Genomic DNA, 25459 nt, shown 5'->3' with positions numbered 1-25459 from the left:
GTGCTATTCCAATCAGACTCCCAAGAAACTATTTTAATGACCTAGAAAAAATAACAACAAAATTCATATGGAAGAATAAAAGGTCAAGAATTGCAAGGGAACTAATGAAAAAAAACTCAGAGGAAGGTGGTCTAAGTGTACCTGATCTAAAGCTATATTATATAGCAGCAGTCACCAAAACCATTTGGTATTGGCTAAGAAATAGACCGGTAGATCAGTGGAACAGATTAGATACAAAGGACAAAAAAGGGTACATCTATAGCAATCTAATCTTTGACAAACCCAAAGATTCCAACATTAGGGATAAAAATTCATTATTCGGAAAAAACTGTTGGGAAAACTGGAAATTAGTATGGCAGAAATTAGATATGGATCCACACTTAACACCATATACCAAGATAAGATCAAAATGGGTCCATGATTTAGGCATAAAGAGGGAGATAATAAATAGATTAGAGGAACAGAGGATAATCTACCTCTCAGACTTGTGGAGGAGGAAGGAATTTATGACCAGAGGAGAACTAGAGATCATTATTGATCACAAAATAGAAGATTTTGATTACATCAAACTAAAAAGTTTCTGTACAAATAATACTAATGCAAACAAGATTAGAAGGGAAGTAACAAATTGGGAAAATATTTTTAAAAACAAAGGTTCTGACAAAGGTCTCATTTCCAAAATATATAGAGAACTGACCATAATTTATAAGAAACCAAACCATTCTCTAATTGATAAATGGTCAAAGGATATGAACAGACAATTCTCAGAGGAAGAAATTGAAACTATTTCCACTCACATGAAAGAGTGTTCCAAATCACTACTGATCAGAGAAATGCAAATTAAGACCACTCTGAGATACCACTACACACCTGTCAGATTGGCTAAGATGACAGGAACAAATAATGACAAATGTTGGAGGGGATGTGGGGAAATTGGGACACTAATACATTGCTGGTGGAGTTGTGAAAGAATCCAGCCATTCTGGAGAGCAATCTGGAATTATGCCCAAAAAGTTATCAAACTGTGCATACCCTTTGACCCAGCAGCGCTACTACTGGGATTATATCCCAAAGAAATACTAAAGAGCGGAAAGAGACATATATGTGCCAAAATGTTTGTGGCAGCTCTTTTTGTTGTAGCTAGAAACTGGAAGATGAATGGATGTCCATCAGTTGGAGAATGGTTGGGTAAATTGTGGTATATGAAAGTTATGGAATATTATTGCTCAGTAAGAAATGACCAGCAGGAGGAATACAGAGAGGGTTGGAGAGACTTAAATCAACTGATGCTGAGTGAAATGAGCAGAACCAGAAGATCACTGTACACTTCAACAACGATACTGTATGAGGATGTATTCTGATGGAAGTGGAAATCTTCAACATAAAGAAGATCCAACTCACTTCCAGTTGATCAATGATGGACAGAGGTAGATACACCCAGAGAAGAAACACTGGGAGGGGAATGTAAATTGTTAGCACTAATATCTGTCTGCCCAGGTTGCATGTACCTTCGGATTCTAATGTTTATTGTGCAACAAGAAAATGACATTCACACACATGTATTGTACTTAGACTATACTGTAACACATGTAAAATGTATGGTATTGCCTGTCGTCAGGGGGAGGGAATAAGGGAGGGGGGGTAATTTGGAAAAATGAATACAAGGGATAATATTATAAAATATATATATATATAATAAAAAAAAAAAGTAGATTATGAAAAAAAAAAAAAAAAAAAAAAGAGTTTTTAGTAGGAATGGATGTTGGATTTTGTCAAATGCTTTTTCTGCATCTATTGAGATGATCATATGGTTCTTATTAATTTGATTATTAATATGGTCAATTATATTAATAGTTTTCCTAATATTAAACCAGCCCTGCATTCCTGGAATAAATCCTACTTGATCATAGTGTATTATCCTGGAGATGATTTTCTGAAGTCTTTTTGCTCATATCTTATTTAAGATTTTAGCATCAATATTCATTAAGGAGATTGGTCTATAATTTTCTTTCTCAGTTTTCGATCTACCTGGTTTAGGTATCAGTACCATGTCTGTGTCATAAAAGGAGTTTGGTAGGACTCCTTCATCCCCTATTTTTTCAAATAATTTATATATTGGGGTTAATGTTCTTTAAATATTTGGTAGAATTCACATGTGAATCCATCTGGCCCTGGGGACTTTTTCCTGGGGAGTTGATTAATAGCTTGTTCTATTTATTTTTCTGAAATGGGACTATTTAAGCAATTTATCTCCTCCTCTGTTAATCTAGGGAGCCTATATTTTTGGAGGAAGTCATCCATTTCACTTAAGTTATCAAATTTATTGGCATAAAGTTGGGCAAAGTAACTCCAAGATGGCAGAGAAGAAACACATGACTCTGTGAACGTCCTCACTCCCTCACAACCAATTAGATAAATCAGCCTCAGAAATAGCTCTGGACTGATAGATACCACAAGGACTGGAAGCACGATTTACCAGCTGAAGAGAATCTGGAGTTTCAACAGAAAAGGTCAGTTCCCAGGGGAGGAAGAAGAGAGGCCAGCACAGACGGCTGGGTGCTAGCATACTGCGCCGATTGCGCTGTGAAGGGCTCTGGGATCAGAGAAGCCACTGAGATAAAGGAATCTGGCACAGGCTGTTAGCTCTTCTCTGCTTATAATATAGCAGTTCAGAAGAGAAAGCTAAAATACCTTAAAAATTCAGATAGATTAGATTTTCCAGGACCCTGGGGGTGACTCAGCAGATCTCGGCACCAGGGGGTGTGGCCTCAGCTCCCTCCTGAAAATAGTTAAGAGATTGACAGGTGGGTGGATACGGCCCAAGGCAACACACACTGCCTAGCTTAGCTGGAGGGAGTGGAACTCAGATAGGGAAGTCCCAAAGAAGCAGAACCTTTGAACTTGGGACCACGGTTTCTGGCAGACACTTCCAGTTTGAGCGCAGGGGCTTCTCACGTCACCTGCTGCAGACATCCACGCCCTACCGGGACACATAGGCTAGGCTTTGTGCTGTATTTACTGTTCAATCTCAACCTCAGGGAAGCCACTAAAACACAGCGCCCTCGGGACACAGCAGTGCTGGTCACATCTGAGGCACTTCCAGGGAGGGGGTGGGGAACTCTCTCCCAGAGCTCTATCTTAGCTCAGGCGCTAGAGCGGCTGCATCCACCCGGTCTGGGAGGAAGCTGGTAAAGAAGTAAATAAATAATTTCCTACCCCAGGGACAGACCCCAAAAGATTTTTTAAAATATGAACAAAAAAGCCAGAAAAACCATAGATTCCTTCTACACAGAGAAAGAGCGGGTATCCAACCCCGAGGAAGTTAACAGCAAAGATTCAGCAGATAACAACCTAAAGGGGAATGATTCCTGCCCCCCATCACATAACTCTCTCCTAGAAGAGACTCTTAAAAAGTTAAGAGAGTTTGAAGAAAAATGGGGAAAGGAAAGGGAAGCTATGATAGAAAATAACAACGTCCTGAAATTGGAGTTGGAAAAAATAAAGAATTCACAGGAGATGCAGGGAAACAAAATTTGTGAATTAGAAAAGGTTAAAAAATCACAGGAAAGTAGGATTTCTGAATTGGAAAAGATAAAAAAGTCTCAAGAAAATAGAATTTCTGAATTGGAAAAAGAAAATAATTCTCAAAAAAAAATTAGGGAAATGGAAAAAAATTCAATAGAGCAAAATAATTCATTTAAAAACAAAATTGGGCATTTACAAAAAGAACTAAAAACTGTGAAAGAAGAAAATAACTCCTTAAAAGTCAGGATGGAACAAATAGAAATGAATGATTCACAGAGAACCCAAGAATCAGTCAAACAAAACAAAAAAAAATGAGAAGCTGGAGAACAACGTCAAATACTTACTGGGAAAATCTATAGACCTGGAAAATAGATCTAGGAGAGATAATCTGCGGATCATTGGACTTCCCAAAAACTATGACCAAAAAAAGAGCCTAGATTCTATTTTACAGGAAATTATCAAAGAGAACTGTCCAGAGATAATAGAAACAGAGGGGAAAGTAGATGTGGAAAGAATTCATCGAACTCCTTCTGAAATAGACCCTAAAAAAGAACACCACGGAATATTGTGGCTAAGCTGCAGAATTACCACACAAAGGAGAAAATCCTGCAAGTAGCTAGAAAAAAACAATTTAAATACCAAGGCGCCACAATAAGGGTCACCCAAGATCTGGCTGCTTCCACATTAAAAAATAGAAGGGCCTGGAACCTGATATTCCGTAAGGCAAAAGATCAAGGACTGCAACCAAGAATGAACTACCCAGCTAAGTTTAGCATCTTTTTCCATGGAAGAAGATGGTCATTCAATGAAATAGAGGGATTCTATATGTTTCCAAGAAAAAAATCAGACTTAAACAAAAAATTTGATCTACATCCACAAGACTGAAGAGAAACAGAAAAAGGTATACAGTACCCTTGAGAACTGTAACTCTGTTGTCGGTATATAAAAAGTACACAAGGATAATTTGATTTTACTGATATAAAAGAAAAAAAGGGGGGTGTAGTAAAGAGAAGGAGGTCATTTCAGAAAAAGGGGAAGGAATGATAAAAAGAGGGAAACTACATCTCAGAAAGAGGCATAAAAAATACACCATATCTGAGGGAATTTAGTGAGGGGAGAATCATTGTGTGAATCTTACTCTCATCAGGAGAGGCTCAAAGAGTAAATAATTAACATATTTGTTTTTCAGAGAATTTTCTCTCACCTCATTAAAAGGGGGGAGAGGAAAAGGGAAAAGGAAAAGGAGAATAAGTGAAGGGACTTGGAGGGAGGGGGGAGGGACACTAAAAAAAAAAAGGGAGCGTTGTGCGTCACAAGGGGGGGTCTGTAAATTAAATATCGGGGAGGGGGATCAGGGGGGTCAAGGGAAAAAGCATAATCTGGGGATAATATGATGGCAGGAAATACAGAATTAGTAATTTTAACTGTAAATGTGAATGGGATGAACGCTCCCATCAAACGGAGACGGATAGCAGATTGGATCAAAAATCAGAACCCTACAATATGTTGTCTGCAGGAAACACACTTAAAGCAGGGAGATACATACAGAGTAAAGGTAAAAGGTTGGAACAGAGTCTCTTTTCATTTTAAAAACTAACTATCTGATGTTCCTCTTTCCTTTTTCTAATCAAATTTACCAAAGGTTTATCTATTTTGTTTGTTTGTTTGTTTTTCATAAAACCAACTCTTAGTTTTATTTATTATTTCAATAGAATTTTTACTTTCAGTTTTTCTAACCTCTCCTTTTATTTTTAGAATTTCAAGTTTAGTGTTTGTCTGGGGGGGTTCATTTGCTCCCATTCTAGCTTTTTTAGTTGCAAGCCCAATTCAGTGATCTTCTCTTTCTCCATTTTATGCAAATAAGGCTTTAGAGGTATAAATTTCCCCTTATTGCTGCTTTGGCTGCATCTCACAAATTTTGGTTATGTTGTCTCATTATTGTCATTGTCTTAGATGAAATTATTAATTTTATCTATGATTTGCTGTTTCACTCATAAATTCTTTAGTATGAGATTATTTCATTTCGAATATCTTTTTGGTCTATTTTTCCCTGGCTTTTTATTGAAAGTATTTTTTATTGCATCATGATCTGAAAAGAATGATTTTACTATTTCTGCCTTTCTGCATTTGATTTTGAGGTCTTTATGTCCTAATATATGTTCAATTTTTGTATATGTTCCATGAACGGCCAAGAAGAAAGTGTACTCCTTTCTGTCTCCATTCAGTTTTCTGCAAAGACCTTTGATATCTAACTTTTCTAGTATTCTATTTACCTCTTTAACGTCTTTCTTATTTATTTTGGTGTTTGATTTATCTAGTTCTGAGAATGTAAGCTTGAGATCTCCTACTATTATAGTTTTGCTGTTTATTTCTTCTTGGAGCTCTCTTAATTTTTCCTTTAGGAATTTAGATTCTATACCACTTAGTGCTTTTATGTTTAGTGTTGATATTGCTCCATTATCTCTAGTACCCTTAAGCAAGATAAAGTTTCCTTCCATATCTCTTTTAATTAGATCAATTTTTTTCTTTTGCTTGATCTGAGATCAGGATGGCTACATCTGCTTTTTTTTTTTTTTTTTTTTTTCCTTCATCCAAAGCATAATAGGTTCTGCTTCAGCCTTTTACCTTTACTCTATCTGTATCAAACTGTGAATACCCTTTAATCCAGCAGTGTTACTACTGGGCTTATATCCCAAAGAGATCCAAAAGAAGGGAAAGGGACCTGTATGTGCAAGAATGTTTGTGGAAGCCCTTTTTTATAGTAACCGGAAACTGGAAGATAAGTAGATACTCATCAATTGGAGAATGGCTGAATAAATTGTTTGTGTAAGAATGTTATGGAATATTATTGTTCTGTAAGAAATGACCAGCAGGATTATTTCAGAAAGGCCTACAGAGACTTACATGAAATGATGCCAAGTGAAATCAGCAGGACCAGTTATTTTGCTGTACAAAAAGAATCAGACTTTGAAATAGTGTACAATTAATCTGGGAAGGAAATAAAAAATGCAGGTGGACAAAAATAAAGGGATTGGGAATTCTATATAGTGGTTCATATTCATTTTGCAGAGTTCTTTCACTGGGTGTAGCTGGTTCATTTCATTATTGCTCTATTGGAACTGATTTGGTTGATCTCATTGTTGAAGAGAGCCACATCCATCTAAATTGATCATCCTATAGTATTGTTGTTGAAGTATATAATGAAGCATTCTGTGATTAATAATGACTTGGAGCACATTTCCATATGGCTAGAAATAGTTTCAATTTCTTCATCTGAGAATTGTCTGTTTATATCGTTTGATCATTTATCAATTGGAAATAGGCTTGATTTTTTATATATTAGAGTCAATTCTCTATATATTTTGGAAATGAGGCTTTTATCAGCACCTTTGACTATGAAAATGTTTTCCCGGTTTATTGCTTCCCTTATAATCTTGTTTGCATTAGTTTTAGTACAAAAACTTTTCACTTTGATATAATTGAAATTTTCTATTTTGTGATCAATTAAGATCTCTAGTTCTTCTTTGGTCATAAATTCCTTCCTCTTCCACAATGCTACCTAAACTAATCTATGTATTTAGCGCTATACCAATCAGACTGCAAAAACCTATGCTAATGACCTAGAAAAAATAACAACAAAGTTAATATGGAAAAACAAAAGGTCAAGAATTTCAAGGGAATTAATGAAAAAAAAATCAAATGAAGGTGACCTAGCTGTACCAGATGTAAAATTATATTATAAATAGTGGTTACCAAAACCATTTGGTATTAGCTAAGAAATAGACTAGTTGATCAGTGGAATAGGTTAGATTCAAAGGAAAAAACACCAGCTAATAACTTCAATAATATAGTGTTTGACAAATCCAAAGACTATGAGAACTCACTGTATGACAAAAAATTGCTGGAAAAATTGAAGTATGGCAGAAACTAGGCATTGACCCACACTTAACATCATACATCAGACCAGGTCAAAATGGGTTCATGACCTAGGCATAAAGAGTGAGATTATAAATAAATTAGAAGAGCATAGGATAGTTTACCTCTGAGACTTGTGGAAAAGGAAGGAATTTATGATCAAAGAAGAATTAGAAGTCATTATTGATCACAAAATAGAAAAAAAAATGATTATATCAAATTAAAAGTTTTGGGACAAACAAAATTAATGCAGACAAGATTAGAAGGGAAGTAATAAACTGAGAAAACATTTTACAGTCAAAAGATAAAGGCCTCATTTCCAAAATATATAGAGAATGACTCTAATTTATAAGAAATCAAGCCATTGTCCAATTGATAAATGGTCAAAGGATATGAACAGAAAATTTTCAGATGATGAAATTGAAACTATTTCAACTCATATGAAAGAGTGTTTCAAATCACTATTGATCAGAGAAATGCAAATTAAGACAACTCTGAGAAACCACTACACACCTATCAGATTGGTTAGAATGACAGGGAAAGATAATGCTCAATGTTGGAGGGGACCTGGGGAAATTGGTACACTGATACATTGTTGGTGGAATTGTGAATATATTCAACCATTCTGGAGAGCAATTTGGAATTATGCTCGAAGAGTTATCAAACTTGCATACCCTTTGATACAGCAGCATTACTATTGGGCTTATATCCCAAAGATATTTTAAAGAAGGGAAACGGACCTGTATGTGCAAGAATGTTTGTGGCAGCCCTCTTTGTAGTGGCCAGGAACTGGAAACTGAGTGAATGCCCATCAATTGGAGAATGGTTGAATAAATTGTGGTATATGAATATTATGGAATATTATTGTTCTGTAAGAAATGACCAACAGGATGATTTCAGAGAGGCCTGGAGAGACTTACATGATCTGATGCTGAGTGAAATGAGCAGCACCAGGAGATCATTATGTACTTCAACAATACTATATGATGATCAATTCTGATGGACGTGGCCCTCTCCAACTATGAGCTGAACCAAATCAGTTCCGATAGAGCAGTAATGAAATGAACCAGCTACACCCAGTGAAAGAATTCTGGGAATTGATTATGAACCACTACATAAAATTCCCAATCACTATATTTTTGTCTACCTACATTTTTGATTTCATTCACAGGCTAATTGTACACTGTTTCAAAGTCTGATTCTTTTTGTACAGCAAAATAACTGCTTGGACATGTATACATATATCATGTTTAAGTTATACTTTAACATATTTAACATATATTGCTCAACCTGACATCTGGGGGAAGGGGTGGGAGGAAGGAAGGGAAAAGTTGAAACAAAAGGTTTTGCAATTGTCAATGATGGAAAATTACCTATGCATATTTTTTTTTATAAAAATTAATTAAATAAAAAAAGAAAAAAATGCCAAAAATGTTTTGAATGAACTGAATAAAAATATTAGATAAATAAAAGTGGTCTCATCTTGAGTTTCCTGAGAAAATCTATTGCTTCCCATCTAATACCCTCATCAAGGATACCCTTAATTAGTGCAGATTTTTCTCAAAAATTCTATACAAGTTGGAAAGCAAGCATATGAAGCTGTAGTTGCTAATATCCCTCTGTCATTTTTTTATAATAATGATAAATTCTGAATTTTACCCACTATATTGACATGTTCACTTTATTCAAAGATCATTAAAAAGATCTTTAAGTATCATCAAAATTATTTTACTTCAAGATTGATTATAATCTATTCCTTCAATAATATTTAGAAACATTTAGAAAGAATTGGGAAAAGGTAAAACTAAAGGAAACTATGCATTTACACATAAGGATATGTGAGTAACCACTCAGAAGGCTGGAATATGGATTGCAGCCTATATCTCCACAAAGCTGAGACTTATATTCAAACAACTGCTCTGAACTTTATGTGCTTCTTCATTCCCCACACATCTTTGACATCCAGTCTGGCTGTACCAAAAGAGGTCATCTCACCAGAGTTATTATCTAATCAAATGGAAGATGCTGAGACAGCATACAAATTTTTACTTTTTAATGGGAAAAATGTGTAGCAAAGGTGGGGTGCCACTGTTGAATTCTAGTTACATCATTCTTCCCCCCAAAATCCACTCCTCTTTCTTTCATGTTTATTTGCATGGAGGGAGAGCACCTTGATTCTTCCAGTCTTCTAGGTTCCCAACCTAAACATTACCCTTGTTTATAACTCAAATGAAATCATTCTTTTCAAAATTACTAATAATTTTAATAGTGCTTTCCCCAGCATCATCCATTTTAGCCTCACTGCAATATTTTATACTGTTAATCACACTTCACCCCCTTAATATTTACTCTTTCCTCTCTGAGATACCATTACACTATTCTCTAATGGTTATCTGGTGATGGAGTAGGATCTAGTGATAGATTAGAGGTAGGGTAAGAATAGAAGTAAGTTGTAAAGCTCTCATTTTTTTCTATTTATTATCTCTATTGTGAAGCCAAGTCCTTTGGGAGGAACAGAAAAAGTAAATGGCTGAGGCAGAACTGATTTTCCTGCAGACAACATTGCCTCCTCATCTCAGAAACCTTTTCTTTCATCAAATTTGGGGAATAAATGTCTTAGGTCCATCAAGTTACAACTAGGCCTCCTAAAGTAGGATTTAACTATGATGAGACAATAAATGAAAAATAAGTGGTAGACTACATGATACAATATAAAGAGCATTGGATTTAGATAAAGAATACCATGTCCAATTTGTATTTTATATATGAATAGCCACTAAAAGTAGGAATCTATTTCAGTGATCCCAAAATTGTTCTCCCAGGTCTAGGAGATCCTCACACATGCTCAACATTGTCTATCATGGAAAGTGAGGGCTGGCAGTGATTCAAGTGGATTGAGGCAGGGAAAAGACTCAGGGCTTTAATAGAAAATTCTCCTACTCCACACATTGCTACAAAACTGCCTATAAATTTGATCTTTTAACCTATGTAGTTAGGTTTTGAGTGGAAAGGACAAGGGTACTTCCTGCTTTCATGCTTCCTGTATGCTTGATTCTTGAGAATGTGAATGAGTTCTCTAGAAGAATCATTACCCCAACATATATAAGGAAGGAAATTTTTAGACAATTTGGATAGATAGGACAGAGTCCTAGCCTGACTTTATAAATTCCAGTCCCTGCTCTATCACTAACTCTGGGTCTCTATTTTCTTTTTTTCAAAGTGAAGAGATTAGACAAAATGAACTATGAGATCTACTTCAAATATATTATTCTGTGAATATATGAAATATGATCTCTATTTAAAATTTATAGCACTTAACAAATAAACTTTCCACTGTTGACCCCATAGGGGATTTGTAGTCTCTGAATATGTTACATGGAGTCTAATGTCTATATCAGATCTAATATGATACTTTGAAGGATAGAAGTGGGAAAATAATTGAATTAAAATCCTACTTCTCTCCTCTTCCTATAACATTATTTATTTTTGTAAAGGTTGTCATTCAATCCCTGCCTCTACATAATCAGGTTCTTTGGATGCCAAGTTTCCATCTGCTAAGGTTGATTTAAATTGGAAGCATTTGGAAGCTACCTAATAAGCTTCTCTTTCTGGCAGAAAGCAAATTTCTGTGGGCAATCTCTGTGACAGTGGTCTTTTATTAAGCTGCAGTTTCTGACTCTCACCACAAAGGAGTTTCCATCCCTTCCCTAAGAGGCCTTTTATGTTTCTTGCCCTAGTTGCAATTTTGAGTTCTAGCCCCAAATGCCAAATTGCCTAAATATAGCTCTGAATTGTTTCATGGATCACAATGTCTAATGAAGTGGTCACCAACTGAACAACCTGCTAACTATGTTTGGCTTCATGATGCACAAGGCTGTCCCTTAGAAGGAAGAAACATTCTAGTCATGATAATACACTCAAAAACTTATATCATAAAGGATTCTCCAAACTCTCCCATTTTGTTAGCATAACTTTAAAGAACCCAGGGTCACTTTCACATAATGATGAGGCATCGGATAAGTATATTATTAATTACATATTTTAGAGTACATATCTTAAACTTCAAGAAAATAGGTATAAAATATTAGCAAGTACCCAACTTCTCTTTACATGAAAATGTAGCAAGTATTCAACTTCTATTAACAGATTAACAGAGATGACATTTCTAAAATTTCAAGAAAATGGATAGGAAATCTCCATTTTCTCTTTATGTAGAAGGTTACAATGTCAGAGTCTGGACTTTGACTCTGCTCTGAGATTAATTGTACATGCATCCATTTATGCTTTGATCAGATGACTGAATTAGTATAATTCTCTTTCTTCTAGCCTATGAAAAACATAATATGCTCTGCTTGCATTTTCTTTTTTTTGTCAGATTGTATGCTACCGAGGTATGAAATGTGGATAACTAATGATATAACAGCATTGAGACAGTTATACATAAAACAAGAAGGAAAAAAATGACACAAGCAAACCACCAAATAACATGGCTTAACTTTGGAGTCATACTTGGCATGACAAATTAGAAATAGACTCAGTCTATTATTAGATTTTATGTCTAAAAGACTGAGATATGAGTGATATTAGGTACTGTAGTTCCAAATCCAAGCAAATTTAATGATAATCAAATACATTGAAAATGTTGCTCATGTGTCAATATTTTTAGTCATAAATGATAAAAAATGAATGTCATTGAATAAAATTTAATTTACTATTCTGCACAAGTTGTTTCTTAAACATTTATTCAAAACACTGATTTCAGTGGTAAATAGTGAATAGAAAATTAACCTTGCAGTTAGGAACCCAATATTTTATGCCTATATGGGCTTTGTGATTCTTGCTCTACTGCATTTGAGGGAGACTTCTATACCAATTAGGTTCTAATTTACTGCCAATATATTCCATGCCATCAATGAAATGTGGAAAGAATCAAGGCATATACAGGTTTTTCTATGTATCCAATGATTTTAAAAAATGAAGGTATTTTGTATAGATTGTTGTACCAATAGGATATTCATTCTAAAAGACAGAAGACAGTCTGAAAGATTGTTGAATTGGAAATCTTTCTTTGTAGCTTATATTTGAAAGCTGGAAGATAGGTTTTTTGACTTTCAGCATAAACATGAGATCATGAATTTATATTAAAAAAAAAAAAAAAGTTGTAGAGGCCATCTAAGCCAGTTCCCTTTTTCCAGGCAACTAGAATTCAAGTGACATGATGACAGATCTGGGTTTAAAACTACACTCATCCCTCCTCTGAATATATGCTCTAGAAAAAAGAAATAGGTTGGATAACTAACTAGTTAAGAATATTATTCTGTCCAAAATGGAATGAAGTTGAGAAATCAGTCAACCTTAACAAACAAATGTTTCCTTTTTTTTTTTTTAAAGCTGTTTGTTCTTTTGTAATGTCCCTATTAAAAATAGTCCAATTCATTTTTTATTGCTTGTAGATCAACAAGAACATAAAATGTATTTTTTCCTCAAAATATTTTACTATTATTAAAACTTTTTATTTTTAAAATATATAATAGGTAATTTTCAAAATTCACCCCTGCATAATCTGTGCTCCAAAATTTTCCCTCCCTTTCCCCAAATCTTCTCCCCTAGATGGCAAATAATCTAATATTAAAAACATAAAAATTTAAAAGCAAACAACAAAATATATTGAAATGAGTAAAATTTGAAGTGAGCAATCTTAAAATCTGATCAAATACTAAGTTTAAACACAGAGCTACACAAGTATTTGAGTATCATCATAGAAAATATACATAAAGAGCTTTGAGAGCAAACAGAAGTCAACACCTATAAGTTAAAGAGTGAAATTTTTTAAATAGATTATATTTAAACCAGGTCCATGTCATGTAAGGGTGTGAGAGGATAGAGGGAATTAGTTCCTTAAGGCCATTTTGTTGTTGTTGTTGTTGTTGTTGCAGTTTGGCACTTTATTTTTCCCCAATTACAGTATTTGAGTCCATACCTCTCATTGAGAAGGCATGCAATAATTTCAATATTAATTATGTAATGAAAGAAAACATAGAGAAAAAACCCTCAAGAAAAAAATAAAATTAAAATGTTTGTTTCAATCTGTATTCAGATACCATAATGCTTTTTCTAGGGATGGATAGTACTTTTCATCATAAGTCCTTCACAGTTGTCATAGAGCATTGTATTACTGACAAAAGTTATTCACAGCTGATTGGTAAATAATATTGCTGTTTCTTTGTACGTAGTACATGTCATTTTGCACTATTTATGGAAACCTATCAAGATTTTTTCTGAGAGCACTCTTCTCATCCTCTTACAGCACAAAATAAGATTCCATCATAATTATACACCACAATTTTCAACTATTCCCCCAATGATGGACATCCTTTCTATTTCTAATTCTTTTCCCCGGGGAGGGGGGGGGAACTACTATCAATTATTTTCGTATATGCAAGTCATTTTTTCCTTTTTATCTCTTTTAGAATATAGACAAGTAATGGTATTGATAGGTCAAAGGCTATGCAATGTCTCATGGATATAGTTCATAATTGCTCTATAGAATGGTTAAATCAGTTCACAGCTCTACCAACAATTCAATGTCTGATTTTCCCCATATCCCTTTTGCCATTTGCCATTTTCTTTTTTTTGTCCTTTTAGCCAATCTAATAGGTATGAGATCATATCTCACAATTCTTTTAATTTACATTTCTCCAATCAATAGTGAGTTAGAGCATTTTTATTTCATATGGCCATATCTTATTTCCTTCCCATTTATTCTAATCTCACTCTCCTTTCACTCTATCCCTTCTCAAAAGTATTTTGCTTCTGACTATGCCTCCTCCAAACTGCCTTTCCTTCAATCATTACCATTCTCCTACTCTATCTTCTCCTCGTGCTTTCTTGAAGGTAAGATAGAAATTTCTATGCACAATTGAATATGCATGTTATTTCCTCTTTGAGTCAATTGTAATTAGGTAGATTTCATTCATTCTCCTCTCTCTCCTCCTATTCCCCTCTACTGTGAAAGCTTTTCCTTGCCTCTTTTATGTGAGATAATTTACCTGATTTATTTTCCCTTCATCTTTCTTTTTTTTTTTTCAAGTCATAACCAGTTTTATTGCAAAAGGACCCTGTACACATTTATATCAATTCTAGTACCTTACAATTTTAGCTACCCAACCAGTCATTAATATACAGAAACATGCATCATGAGAAGCAAGAAATATCACCCATCCCTTCTGCATATTAGCAACTTGTCACTCCTGAGCAACAATGCTCACTCACATCACTGAGGTCTGTGAACAGTTACTTTTCGCATTCATCCTGTGTGAAAGATGGAATGAGGTAAGTACAAATGCAACATATTATAAACAATTTCTTACAAAAAAAGGTCACAAGTTAAAACCAAAGTATTTTACAGAATTTACTGCAAAACACCATAAAACTGCCTTCACTTAAGCTATTTCTCCCCGTTTCCTGCGAGCCAACTGGATGTCTTTGGGCATGACAGTAACTCTCTTGGCATGGATGGCACACAGGTTAATATCTTCAAAGAGACCCACCAAATATGCTTCACTAGCCTCCTGAAGGGCACCAATATCTGCACTCTGGAACCTCAAGTCTGTTTTGAAGTCCTGAGCAATCTCCCTCACCAACCGCTGGAAAGGAAGTTTCCTGATCAAAAGCTCTCTTGACTTCTGGTAACAGCGAATCTCAAGAAGGGCCACGGTACCAGGCCGGTAACGGTGAGGCTTCTTGACCCCGCCAATAGAGGGGGCGCTTTTCCTGGCAGCCTTTGTAGCCAGCTGTTTGCGTGGAGCTTTCCCACCAGTGGACTTACAAGCAGTCTGCTTTGTATGGGCCATCTTGTCTTACCGAACGAACAATCGATGTTTTCTCCACTGGATTCACAGCTGATACCGCCGCTTCTGTCCGCTCCACCATGCCATTGACACCGCCTCGCTCTGAGTAGCAAAAGTCCGGGACTACTCTTGCTCTGATCAATGACTAAATCACTCTGCGCTCCCATCTTTCTTTTTTAAAATTTCAGTAGTATTATATTTTCCATGTACATGTAGATAATTTTCAACATTCACTTTTGAAAGACTTTGTGTTCCAGATTTTTCTCCCTTTCTCCCTTACCTCAACTTTCCCCAGACAGAAAGCAATCTGATAGAGGTTAAATATGTGCAATTCTTTTAAACATATGTTCATATTTGTCATGTTGTACAAGAAAAATCAGACTAAAATGGAAAAAAAAATAAGAAATAAAACAAAGACAAAAGTACTATACTTTATAATTAGTTTCCATAATTCTCCCTCTGGATGCAGATGGCATTTTCCATCCTGAGTATTTCGAATTGTTTTGAATCACTGCATTGTTGAGAAGAGTGAAGTCCATTAATGTTGATCATCACATCATCTTGTTGTTACTTGCATACAATGTTCACTTCATTCAGCATCAAATCATGAAAGTCTTTCCAGACTTTTTTTGAAATCAGCCTGCTCATCATTTCTTATAGAACAATAGTATTCCATTGCGTTCATATACCATCACTTCTTTGGCCATTCCCCAACCAATGGCCATTCCCCACTCAATTCCCAGTTTCTTGCCATTACAAAAAGGGTTGCTATAGATATTTTCACACATGTGGGTCCTTTCCCCTTTTTTATAATCTCTTTGGGATACTGACCCTGTAACAATACTGCTGGATCAAAAGGTATGCATGCTTTTGGGCACAATTCCAAATTGTTCTCCTGAATGATTGGATCATTTCACAATTCCAACAATGTAACAATGTCCCAGTTTTCCCATATCTCCTCCAACATTTATCATTATCATTTTTTGTCTTAGTCAATTTGGTAGGTATAAAAAGGTACCTCAGACTTGTCTTAATTTGCATTTCTCCAATCAGTAGTGATTTAGAGAATTTTTTATATGATTAGAAATGACTTTAATTTCTTCATCTGAAAAATGTCTGTTCATATCCTTTGAATATTTATCAGTAGTCTTCCTTTCTCTTTCTTGCTGGAACTCTGTCTTTCCAGAAATCAGCCGGAGTCAGGATCACTAAACGTCTTTATTCTTGATCTTTTACCGTCACCCTCCAACGCCAGGTCACGAGTTTGAGAGAGCGTGAGTTTCACCACCCAAGTTTCTACTCCTCCTCCTCCTCCTCCCACACCAGTCACTTCCCCCTCTTTGTCCCACCAATCAAGTCAGCACAGAACAGCTGGAGAGGGTCAACCTTCAAACAAGTTAATAGGGAACCGTCCAATTGGCAATTAGTTTCACGTGCTTCACATCAGACACAGTTCCAGTGTTGCAGCTGAAATGGACTGTTTTGGGTGATATGCAATATAAAGACTGTGAATGGACGGTGGGCCTGATTACTCCTCCCGTGGCTACTTGCCATATGGGGCCTGGGGAGAGGCTTTATCCTATGCTTCCTATTGAAGGACTATGCTTTTAAATTAGTGGGTGAAAAACCAACGCACCCACCTGCCAATATTATTGGACATAACTTTGCTTATGTGCACCTGTGAAACTAGAATTGCTCTAGGATTGTGACAAGTGCAATAGAGAATTGTGAGAAACTACAATTCTTCTAGAATTGTGATAAATGTAACTAGAATTGTGACAACCTACCTCACTGATATTTAATTGTTAACTAGAATTGTGATGTTTTACCTTGTTGACTTCCCACCTCAGTGTTGACATCCTACTTTATTGGTATCCAACCTCTTTGGCTTATTATCTCGAGTATGACTTTGATGAATGGGCTGAACACTTGGGCCACTGTTGAGCCTGGTTCTTATTGTCATACTTCTGTTTACTGATCTGCTGCTTTGTACCTCCTTGGGCATAACAGTCTGTCATCTCATGGATCAAGTGAACTATAGCTGGTGCTAAAAGTTTATCTTGATGAGATATGTGGTTCCCGCAAAACAAGAGAAGGGAATTGTAAGGGCCCTTTAAATGGACGGACATGGTGCAACGGGAGATTGAGGCCCAGGAAGAAATTTCTGTGGATATTAGGACTGCCTTGTAGGTGGGATCTTGGCCACATTGAGATAGCTTTGTAATGGGTGACTCTTTCGCTAGTTGGCTGTGTGTGTGACCTCACAGGCCCTATATAAGCCCACTGCAGGCAGCAGTCACTTTCTTTAACCTGGCGCTCTTTACCCTGGTTTTCTAGCCTGGGTGGCCAAACCAAGATGGGTAGCCAAAAGAGGTAAGGATTTTGGTAGTGAACATGTGGGTCTTCTGACCAGGTGTTCACTCGGGAACCAACAAGTCAGGGCATCAAGTCAGGGCATTATGTGAGTAGGTATAATAAAGGCTTTTAAGATTACACGTGGCTGTTCTTGAGTGCGCTACCGGTTATTAAGCTATAGATTCAAGAGATCTACACTACACTACAATTACACTAGTAATTGTAACTAGTAATAGTAATAGGACACACTAGTAATAGTAATTCCCCTATTATTTTCTCTCTGACTCCATAATTATATTTTTTTAGATAGCATGCTTTCAGATTCAACACACATCTGTGCCCTCTGTTATCTACACATTTCTCTCTACATATATATGTATCTTTCCAACTGCCTAAAAATGAGAAATAAGAAAGTTTTTTTTTTGTTTTATTCATAAATTACACACATCATTTTCCTATGTAAGAATATAAAGTTTGCCCATATTAAGTTTCTTATGATTTCTCTTTAGATGCTCCTCATGAGTCTTGTTTTTCCAATTTTCCCTTCCTTCCCCCCTCCCCCAGATATGAGTCTTGTTTTTAAAAATCAAATTTTCTATTTGCTTATGATCTTTTCAGGAAGAATGTTTGAAATCCCTCCATTTAATTTAATATCTCCCTTTTCCCCTGATAGATTATATTCAGTTTTGCTGGGTAGATGCTTCTTGATGTAATCCTATTTTCTTTATCCTTTGGAAAATCATGTTTCAAGCCCTCTGGTTCTTTAATATAGAATCCACTAAATCTTGTGTTGCAGTGAATGTATCCCACAGTATTTGAGTGGTTTTTTTTTGTTTGTTTGTTTGTTTGTTTTCTGACTAGTTGCATTATTTTGTCTTTGTCATGGAAACTCAGAAAGTTTCTATAATATTCTTGAAATTTTTCATTTTAGCATCTCTTTCAGAAAGTGATTGGTGCATTTTTAATATTTCTATTTTACCCTATGGTTCTATAATATCAGGGACATTTTCCTTGATAATACCTTGAAAAATGATATCTACGATCTTTTCTTTTATCATAGCTTTCAAGTGAGTCAAATAATCTTCAAATTATTTCTCCTGGATCTATTTTCCAAGTTAGTGGGGAGGGGGTTTGAATGAGATAACTCATAGTCTTCTTTTATTTTCATTATTTTAATTTTGTTTAATTGTTTATTTCTTATAATGCCATTAGTTGCCATTTGCTCAATTCTAATTTTTAAGGAATAATTTTCTTCAGTAAACTTTTCTACTTCCCCTTCTAATGGTATAATTCTACTTTTTAAGGAAGATTTTTTTTCCCCCTTCAATTAATTTTTGGTCCTCTTTTCCATTTTGCCAATTCTGCTTTTCAATGCATTTTCTTCCTCATTGTTTTGTTTTGGGTTTTTTGTATTATTGTATTTTTGTGTTATTTCTTCAATATTTATGTGGTTTTTTTCCCAAGAAATTGACTGTCCTTTTAATGATTTTATTCTATCACTGACTTCTCTTCCCAATTTTTTCCTTTACCTCTCTTATTTGATTTTCAGAATTCTTTTTGAGCTCTTTCATTATCTGAAACCAATTCATATTTTTCTTAGGTACTTTGGGTTGGAGCTTTGATATTGTTATCTTCTGTGTGTGTTTTGATCTTCCTTGTCACTATAATGACTTTCAAAGGTCAGATTTTTTTTCTGTTGTTTGCTCATTTTCCCAACATATTGACTTTTTATCTCTTTGTTAAAGTAGAGCTCTGCTTCTAGGGTAAATGGTGCAGTATTCTAAGCATCAGGGATTTTCTGCAGTTGTATTCAGAAATATTTATAGGGATTTATAAATTTTCAGTGCTTCCAAGGTGGCCTTGATCCAGGAACACATGTGTTTACTCTTCTCTTGGCCTGAGCTCTCGTCTGTGGATGACCACACACATTCTTTTCTGCCCCAGATGTGTAAGGGGGATCCTCACTTTTATTGTTGATGTTCCTCCTTACTCTGAGTTTGCCATTCAGGACTGAAAGCTGGATCCATTCTGGTCAAAGCAACAGAGTCTTTCCTCAGTGTTAGCAGAGACCCTGCTAATCTCCTTCTGATCAATTGTTTCACCCCCTTACCAACTGTAGGCTAAGAATTCTATAAACTGCCCCTGCCACTGCTGGTTCAGTGACTCCCAAGCCTACTCTGGGCTTGCTGGGACAATGGCTGTGCTGGTGTAACCTGTGCTATGCTGTGCTCCATTCCATCCCAGGTTTGACAAAACTTTCCTGCCAACCTTCTAAGTTTTCTTTAGTGTATGGAGCCTGAGAGGTACCAACACCACCATTTCTACTACTGATTGATCAGCCTGGTTTGCTGAGGCTGAGGCTAGACTGTGTTCCATTCTCATGCTGGTGGGGCAGACTTTTCTTGTTGACCCTCCCAAGTTTTCCTGTACTAGAAAATTGTTTCACTCCATATATTTGTGGGTTCTGGTGTTCTATAATTTATTTAGAGTCATTATTTAAAGAAGTTTAAAGCATTTTGTGGGGAGGAGCTCAGAAGAGTGTCTGCATGTTACTCAACTATCTTGCCTCTGCCCCCTAGTAATCTCATTTTCACATTCTTGTTAGAAATTGGGCACATTTACACCCATGTGCAGTAGAAAAACAAATGAGATGCAATGTGGGTAAGTTTGTGAAACAGCTGGTATTCTGTTTGGCACTTCCCTGGTCTTGTTTAGACTTCTGTTGTACCCTATGCATGTGTTGCCTATTTTCATTATTTCCTTAAAAACTCAAAATTTATGTTGCAATTATGCCCCCAAAGCGTAATGCACATTTTTCAAGCTCTAAACCCAAGTTTCAGAGTCAGTGACGTATCTTAGTAAAACAATAAATGTGTTAGATAAACTTTGTGCCAGAATATCTATAACCACTGTTATGAGTTTGTTGTGAACAAATAAATGATTCTACAGAAAAGATCAAAGTATTCAGAAAAGCATTTGTGAATCTACTCCAGAAAGTGCTAAAGTAACCTCTCAAGTATGCAAGGTAAGTATTGAAAAAAGAGAAAAGCATCTGAGAAATGGGATGGTGGTTATCCCTGCCCTTTTTCCAGCTTGGGCTGCTGAACTAGAGTTCTGCCTCCCCTATTGATGGCACTTTGGTCCTCCAGAGTGCTCCTTGTACTCTAGTTGGTCTTGAGTGCATGACATGCAGCAACAGAGCTTGGAACAGCACAATATGCCCAGACCCACATCAGGTTGATAGGGAAGTTCGCTGGCCCATACACCTTCTGCCTTTCTGGCAGTTTTGAGCTTCAGAGGAGAAAGCAAGAGGGAGAGAAATAGGACTCAACCTATGAGTCACATGCTTTTCATGAGGAATAATTCCATTCTTAACCTAAAGTTTATTAGAAATGGCAGAGTTCTCACTACATAGAATTCCTAATCCCTATATTTTTGTCTGCCTACATTTTTGACTTCCTTTAGAGGCTGATTGTACACTGTTTCAAAGTCCAATTATTTTTGTACAGCAAATAACTGTTTGGATATGTATACATATATTGTATTTAACTTATACTTTCATATATTTAACATGTATTGGTTAACCTGCCATTTAGGGGAAGGGGTGGAGGGAAGGAGGGGAAAAGTTGAAACAAAAGATTTTGCAATTGTCAATACTGGAAAATAAAAAATAATAATAAAAAGAAATAAGGGGTCATCTTTTTTTTTATAATTATAACTTTTTTTGACAGTACATATGCATAGGTAATTTTTATAACATTATCCCTTGCACTTACTTCTGTTCAGATTTTTTTTCCTTCCTCCCCCAACCCCCTCCCCCAGATGGCAGGCAGTCTTATACATGTTAAATATATTACAATATATTCTAGATACAATATATGTGTGTAGAACCGAAGTTTTTGTTGCACAGGAAGAATTGGATTCAGAAGGTAAAAATAACAGTTTACACTCATTTCCCAGTGTTCTTTTTCTGGATGTAGCTGATTTTGTCCATCATTGATCAATTGGAATTGGATTAGCTCTTCTCTATGTTGAACATAACCACTTCCATCAGAATACATCCTCGTACAGTATCATTGTTGAAGTGTATAATTATCCCCTAGTTCTACTTGTTTCATTCAGCATCAGTTGATATAAGTCTCTCCAAGACTCTCTGTATATCTCTTTTTGGTCATTTCTTACAGAACAAGAATATTCCATAACATTCATATACCATAATTTACCCAACCATTCTCCCATTGATGGACATCCATTCATCTTCCAGCTTCTAGCCATTATGAAAAGGGCTGCCACAAACATTTTGGCACATACAGGTCCCTTTCCCTTCTTTAGTATTTCCTTGGGATATAAGCCCAGTAGTAGTATGGCTGGGTCAAAGGGTATGCACATTTTGATAACTTTTTGGGCATAATTCCAGATTGCTCTCCAGAATGGTTGGATTCTTTCACAACTCCACCAACAATGCATCAGTGTCCCAGTTTTCCCACAGCCCCTCCAACATTCATCATTATTTGTTCCTGTCATCTTAGCCAATCTGACAGGTATGTAATATCTCAGAGTTGTCTTAATTTGCATTTTTCTGATCAATAATGATTTGGAACACTCTTTCATATGAGTGGAAATAGTTTTAATTTCATCATCTGAAAATTATCTGTTCATATCCTTTGAACATTTATCAATTGGAGAATGCAAAATGTGTATTTCAAGATTATAATTTTTAGTGATCACAAAAATCTAACTTCCTGTTTCACATAGGTTCTAGAAATGTTACCTTCCCACCCCACCCATATATTGTTATAGGATTTAGGTGGGTTGAGATGCTACTGGAAGGAACAGAGGCAATCGAAATAAGGGCTAGTGGGAAGGGAATGTTGATTTAGATATCTATAATTAACTATTTTAAATTATTATTCACAAATGATATTGAAGAAGTTCTGAGACAGAAAATGGTGACTACAACAAAATAGGATAGAGAACTAGATTACAATTCAGGTAGGTAAGCAGAGATTCTATGAATCAAAAATCATATATTGAATGGAATAATGGTGGATCCGCTGTGGTCATAACATATTTGTGCATATCCTGAATTTCTTACTCAAATATGAAAGAGGAATAGATACCTATTGGATACCAAAATAAAGCATATATAGAGATATATAAAATTATACTGGCAACAGGCAGCATTTTCTGTTGACAGCTACCATTTATAATTGTGTCTCATTGTTTCTTTAATCCTAAAGTGATCCATCTTGGTTTCCCTGATCTGACTATCAAGGAGAATAGATAGTCTGTGGCTGTGTTGCTTTTTGCTTTTGTTTTATGGGAAAGGAGTTACAGAATGATAGGATATACAGACAGAACATTAGATCTTACCATATGATATATGGGGACATCCAAGCTCAAGTAAGTGGAATAATTTGCTCAAAGTCACTCAGACAATAAATTTTGGAGCTTCTAAATCTGTATTACTGCCTTAGTGATTTGCTGTATCCTTTGAAAGGCCAAATGATGGAGAGATTTCCAGTGTCCTTAAAAATCCCATTATCTAATTATTATGCAGTTCATCAGAGATATTTCAAGATTTCTTAAACACAAAGAGCAGGTTAAGAAGTGTTAACTTTAGCTGACAAGGAACCTTAATCCCTGTCTAAGATTACTCCTCCATTCCAATGACATCATCCATTGGTCACTCTTGCTTTAGTACATCACAAGAGAGGGGGGATATTGTGAAGAAGTGACAAAGGGTGGGAATGCCAAAAACCTTTAGCAGGAATGGGAGATTTAATCAGAGAAACTGAACCATATATCAAGTCTTTGCAGGGGCTCAGTTCAGTTAACATTTTTATAGGTGGTGAAAATTTATTTTTCCAACTATGTCTATCTAGGATGGTAATCAATTTTTGTTGCAAATTCCAATTAAGAAGCATTTCTAGTTTTACAAAGGGAACCATTCCTCAGTTAAAAACTTTTTTTTGACTATCTGTATTACTTGTCTTCCTTTGGCATTCTGTATCTTATCCTTTTTCTCTAGCCAGATAAGTTTTATTTCATATGTTCATCTTTCTTCTAGTGCCTCAAGTCTTTAGGTATATCCTTTACCTATAAAACTCCCCCTCACCTTTCCAGCAAACCTGCTTTAAATTACTTTAAAAAATCCATGTCTTTCTATTTCTAGTTGTCCTCCCTTAAAAACTCATACCATTCTGAGCATTAGTAACAATGTTTGAACACTCTATAGTAGATATTATCTGGTTACACTTAAGGTTAAAAAAATGCTTTACACATATTACCTCATTTAATCCTCAGGTGCTATTATCAGCATTTTAAAGATAAGGAACCTGAAGCTAAGGGAACTTAAGTGACTATTGCAGGATCATAAAAATAATAAGTGTCTGAGACAGTATTTAAAGTAGGATTTCCCTAAGTCGAAGCTCAGCACTCTTTTTAATATTGCCCTGTTGTGCATATCTCTATACTGATATTTATATTATTTAAAGTAATTTGATTTTTGTTTGTGCATTTTATGTTACCTTATTTTATATAGCTTTACTTCTTTCTATCACCATTTACTCTAGAAGAGTTTTAGAAATTATGTATAAAAATTCAACAAAATTGTGATTAATGAAGACATAAGTAGAACTTTTTTTTTTAACTTCTCTTACAATTAGCCAGAATCTATCTGCTTGAAACTTCTTATATTTTTTTCAGGAATAAGGTTGAAATAATTCAATCCCTTTGTTGTGGATAGTCTTGTAAATACTAAAAGACAGATATCATAGTCTTCTCTACTCCTTTCTCCTCCCCTCACATAAGCACATATACATATCTTCTCTTCTCCAGGTTAATTGTACACAATCCTATCAACCAGTCCTAATATTATATAATTTCAAGGCCTAGAATGTTTCCTCAGAATGCTCTTCAGTTTATCAATTTCCAAAATGTACTTCTTAGAACTGAAAAAGTTCTCCAGATTAGGTCTAACTAGGGCAAAGTACCATACAAACATCATTTGCTCTTCCTGGAATTGTCTTCCCATTGATGCCTTAGACTGAGGATCCCTTTAACTTTGCTAATTACTATACAACCATCCAAGCCCACTGCTTTACAGATAAGAAAACTCAAGTGTTTACATTTCCCCCCATATATGTGGTGTCACTTAGACAAACTAACATACAGTTGCATAAATATTGTATTCCTGGAAACTATAACAAAATATCAAACATTATTTATGTATTTGGGTACACACACACACACACACACACACACATACACATACACACACACACGTATATATGCCAGGATGTGCCAGACACTGTACTAAGGATTTATCTCATTTGATCCTTACAACATCTCTGAGAAGTAGGTTCTAGGATCCTAATTTTTTTTAGCAAATGGAAAGAGAGATTAAGTGACCTACTCAGCATGACACAATGAACAACTGAGACCAGGTTTGTACTCAAGACCCATGCTTCATCCACTACCCCACCTTCTACTCTAATTTGTTTAAATAGTTCCCTACATCTATAAATCTATATTGAAATCAATTTTAAGGAAATATTTGTTGGATAAATTGAGTATTCCCTTTTTTTTTTTCCAGTTTTCAACATCTAGAATACTGTACACTGAACATTGAACAAAGCCACCAGTCATAATTCTACATTTTTTAACAGAGATAGGGAGATAGGACAATTTAATTAATTTAAATAAATTATTCAATAATATATAGTTAATCCTACAACTGGAACTGGTGGTCAACTAAAACGTATGATCATAATATCAATGATTTTGAACTGGAAGAGATCTCTAGTGTCATC

The 25459-nt window shown here is 35.5% G+C and overlaps 1 protein-coding gene across 1 annotated transcript; it reads right to left on the bottom strand.

The window, feature by feature from the left end:
- Positions 1 to 14508: 14508 nt before the first annotated feature.
- On the bottom strand, positions 14509 to 15450 carry LOC141549536 (histone H3.3A-like). The gene has a single exon (XM_074279141.1). The coding sequence runs from the start codon at positions 15291 to 15293 to the stop codon at positions 14883 to 14885; it is 411 nt and encodes a 136-aa protein (XP_074135242.1). The 5' UTR covers positions 15294 to 15450; the 3' UTR covers positions 14509 to 14882.
- Between the last annotated feature and the right edge of the window lie 10009 nt (positions 15451 to 25459).

This window comes from Sminthopsis crassicaudata, chromosome 1, assembly GCF_048593235.1.
Source record: "Sminthopsis crassicaudata isolate SCR6 chromosome 1, ASM4859323v1, whole genome shotgun sequence".
Taxonomy (NCBI): Eukaryota; Metazoa; Chordata; class Mammalia; order Dasyuromorphia; family Dasyuridae; genus Sminthopsis; species Sminthopsis crassicaudata.
Note: the sequence above shows the minus strand (reverse complement) of the source record. Positions and strands in the feature narration are given on the sequence as shown.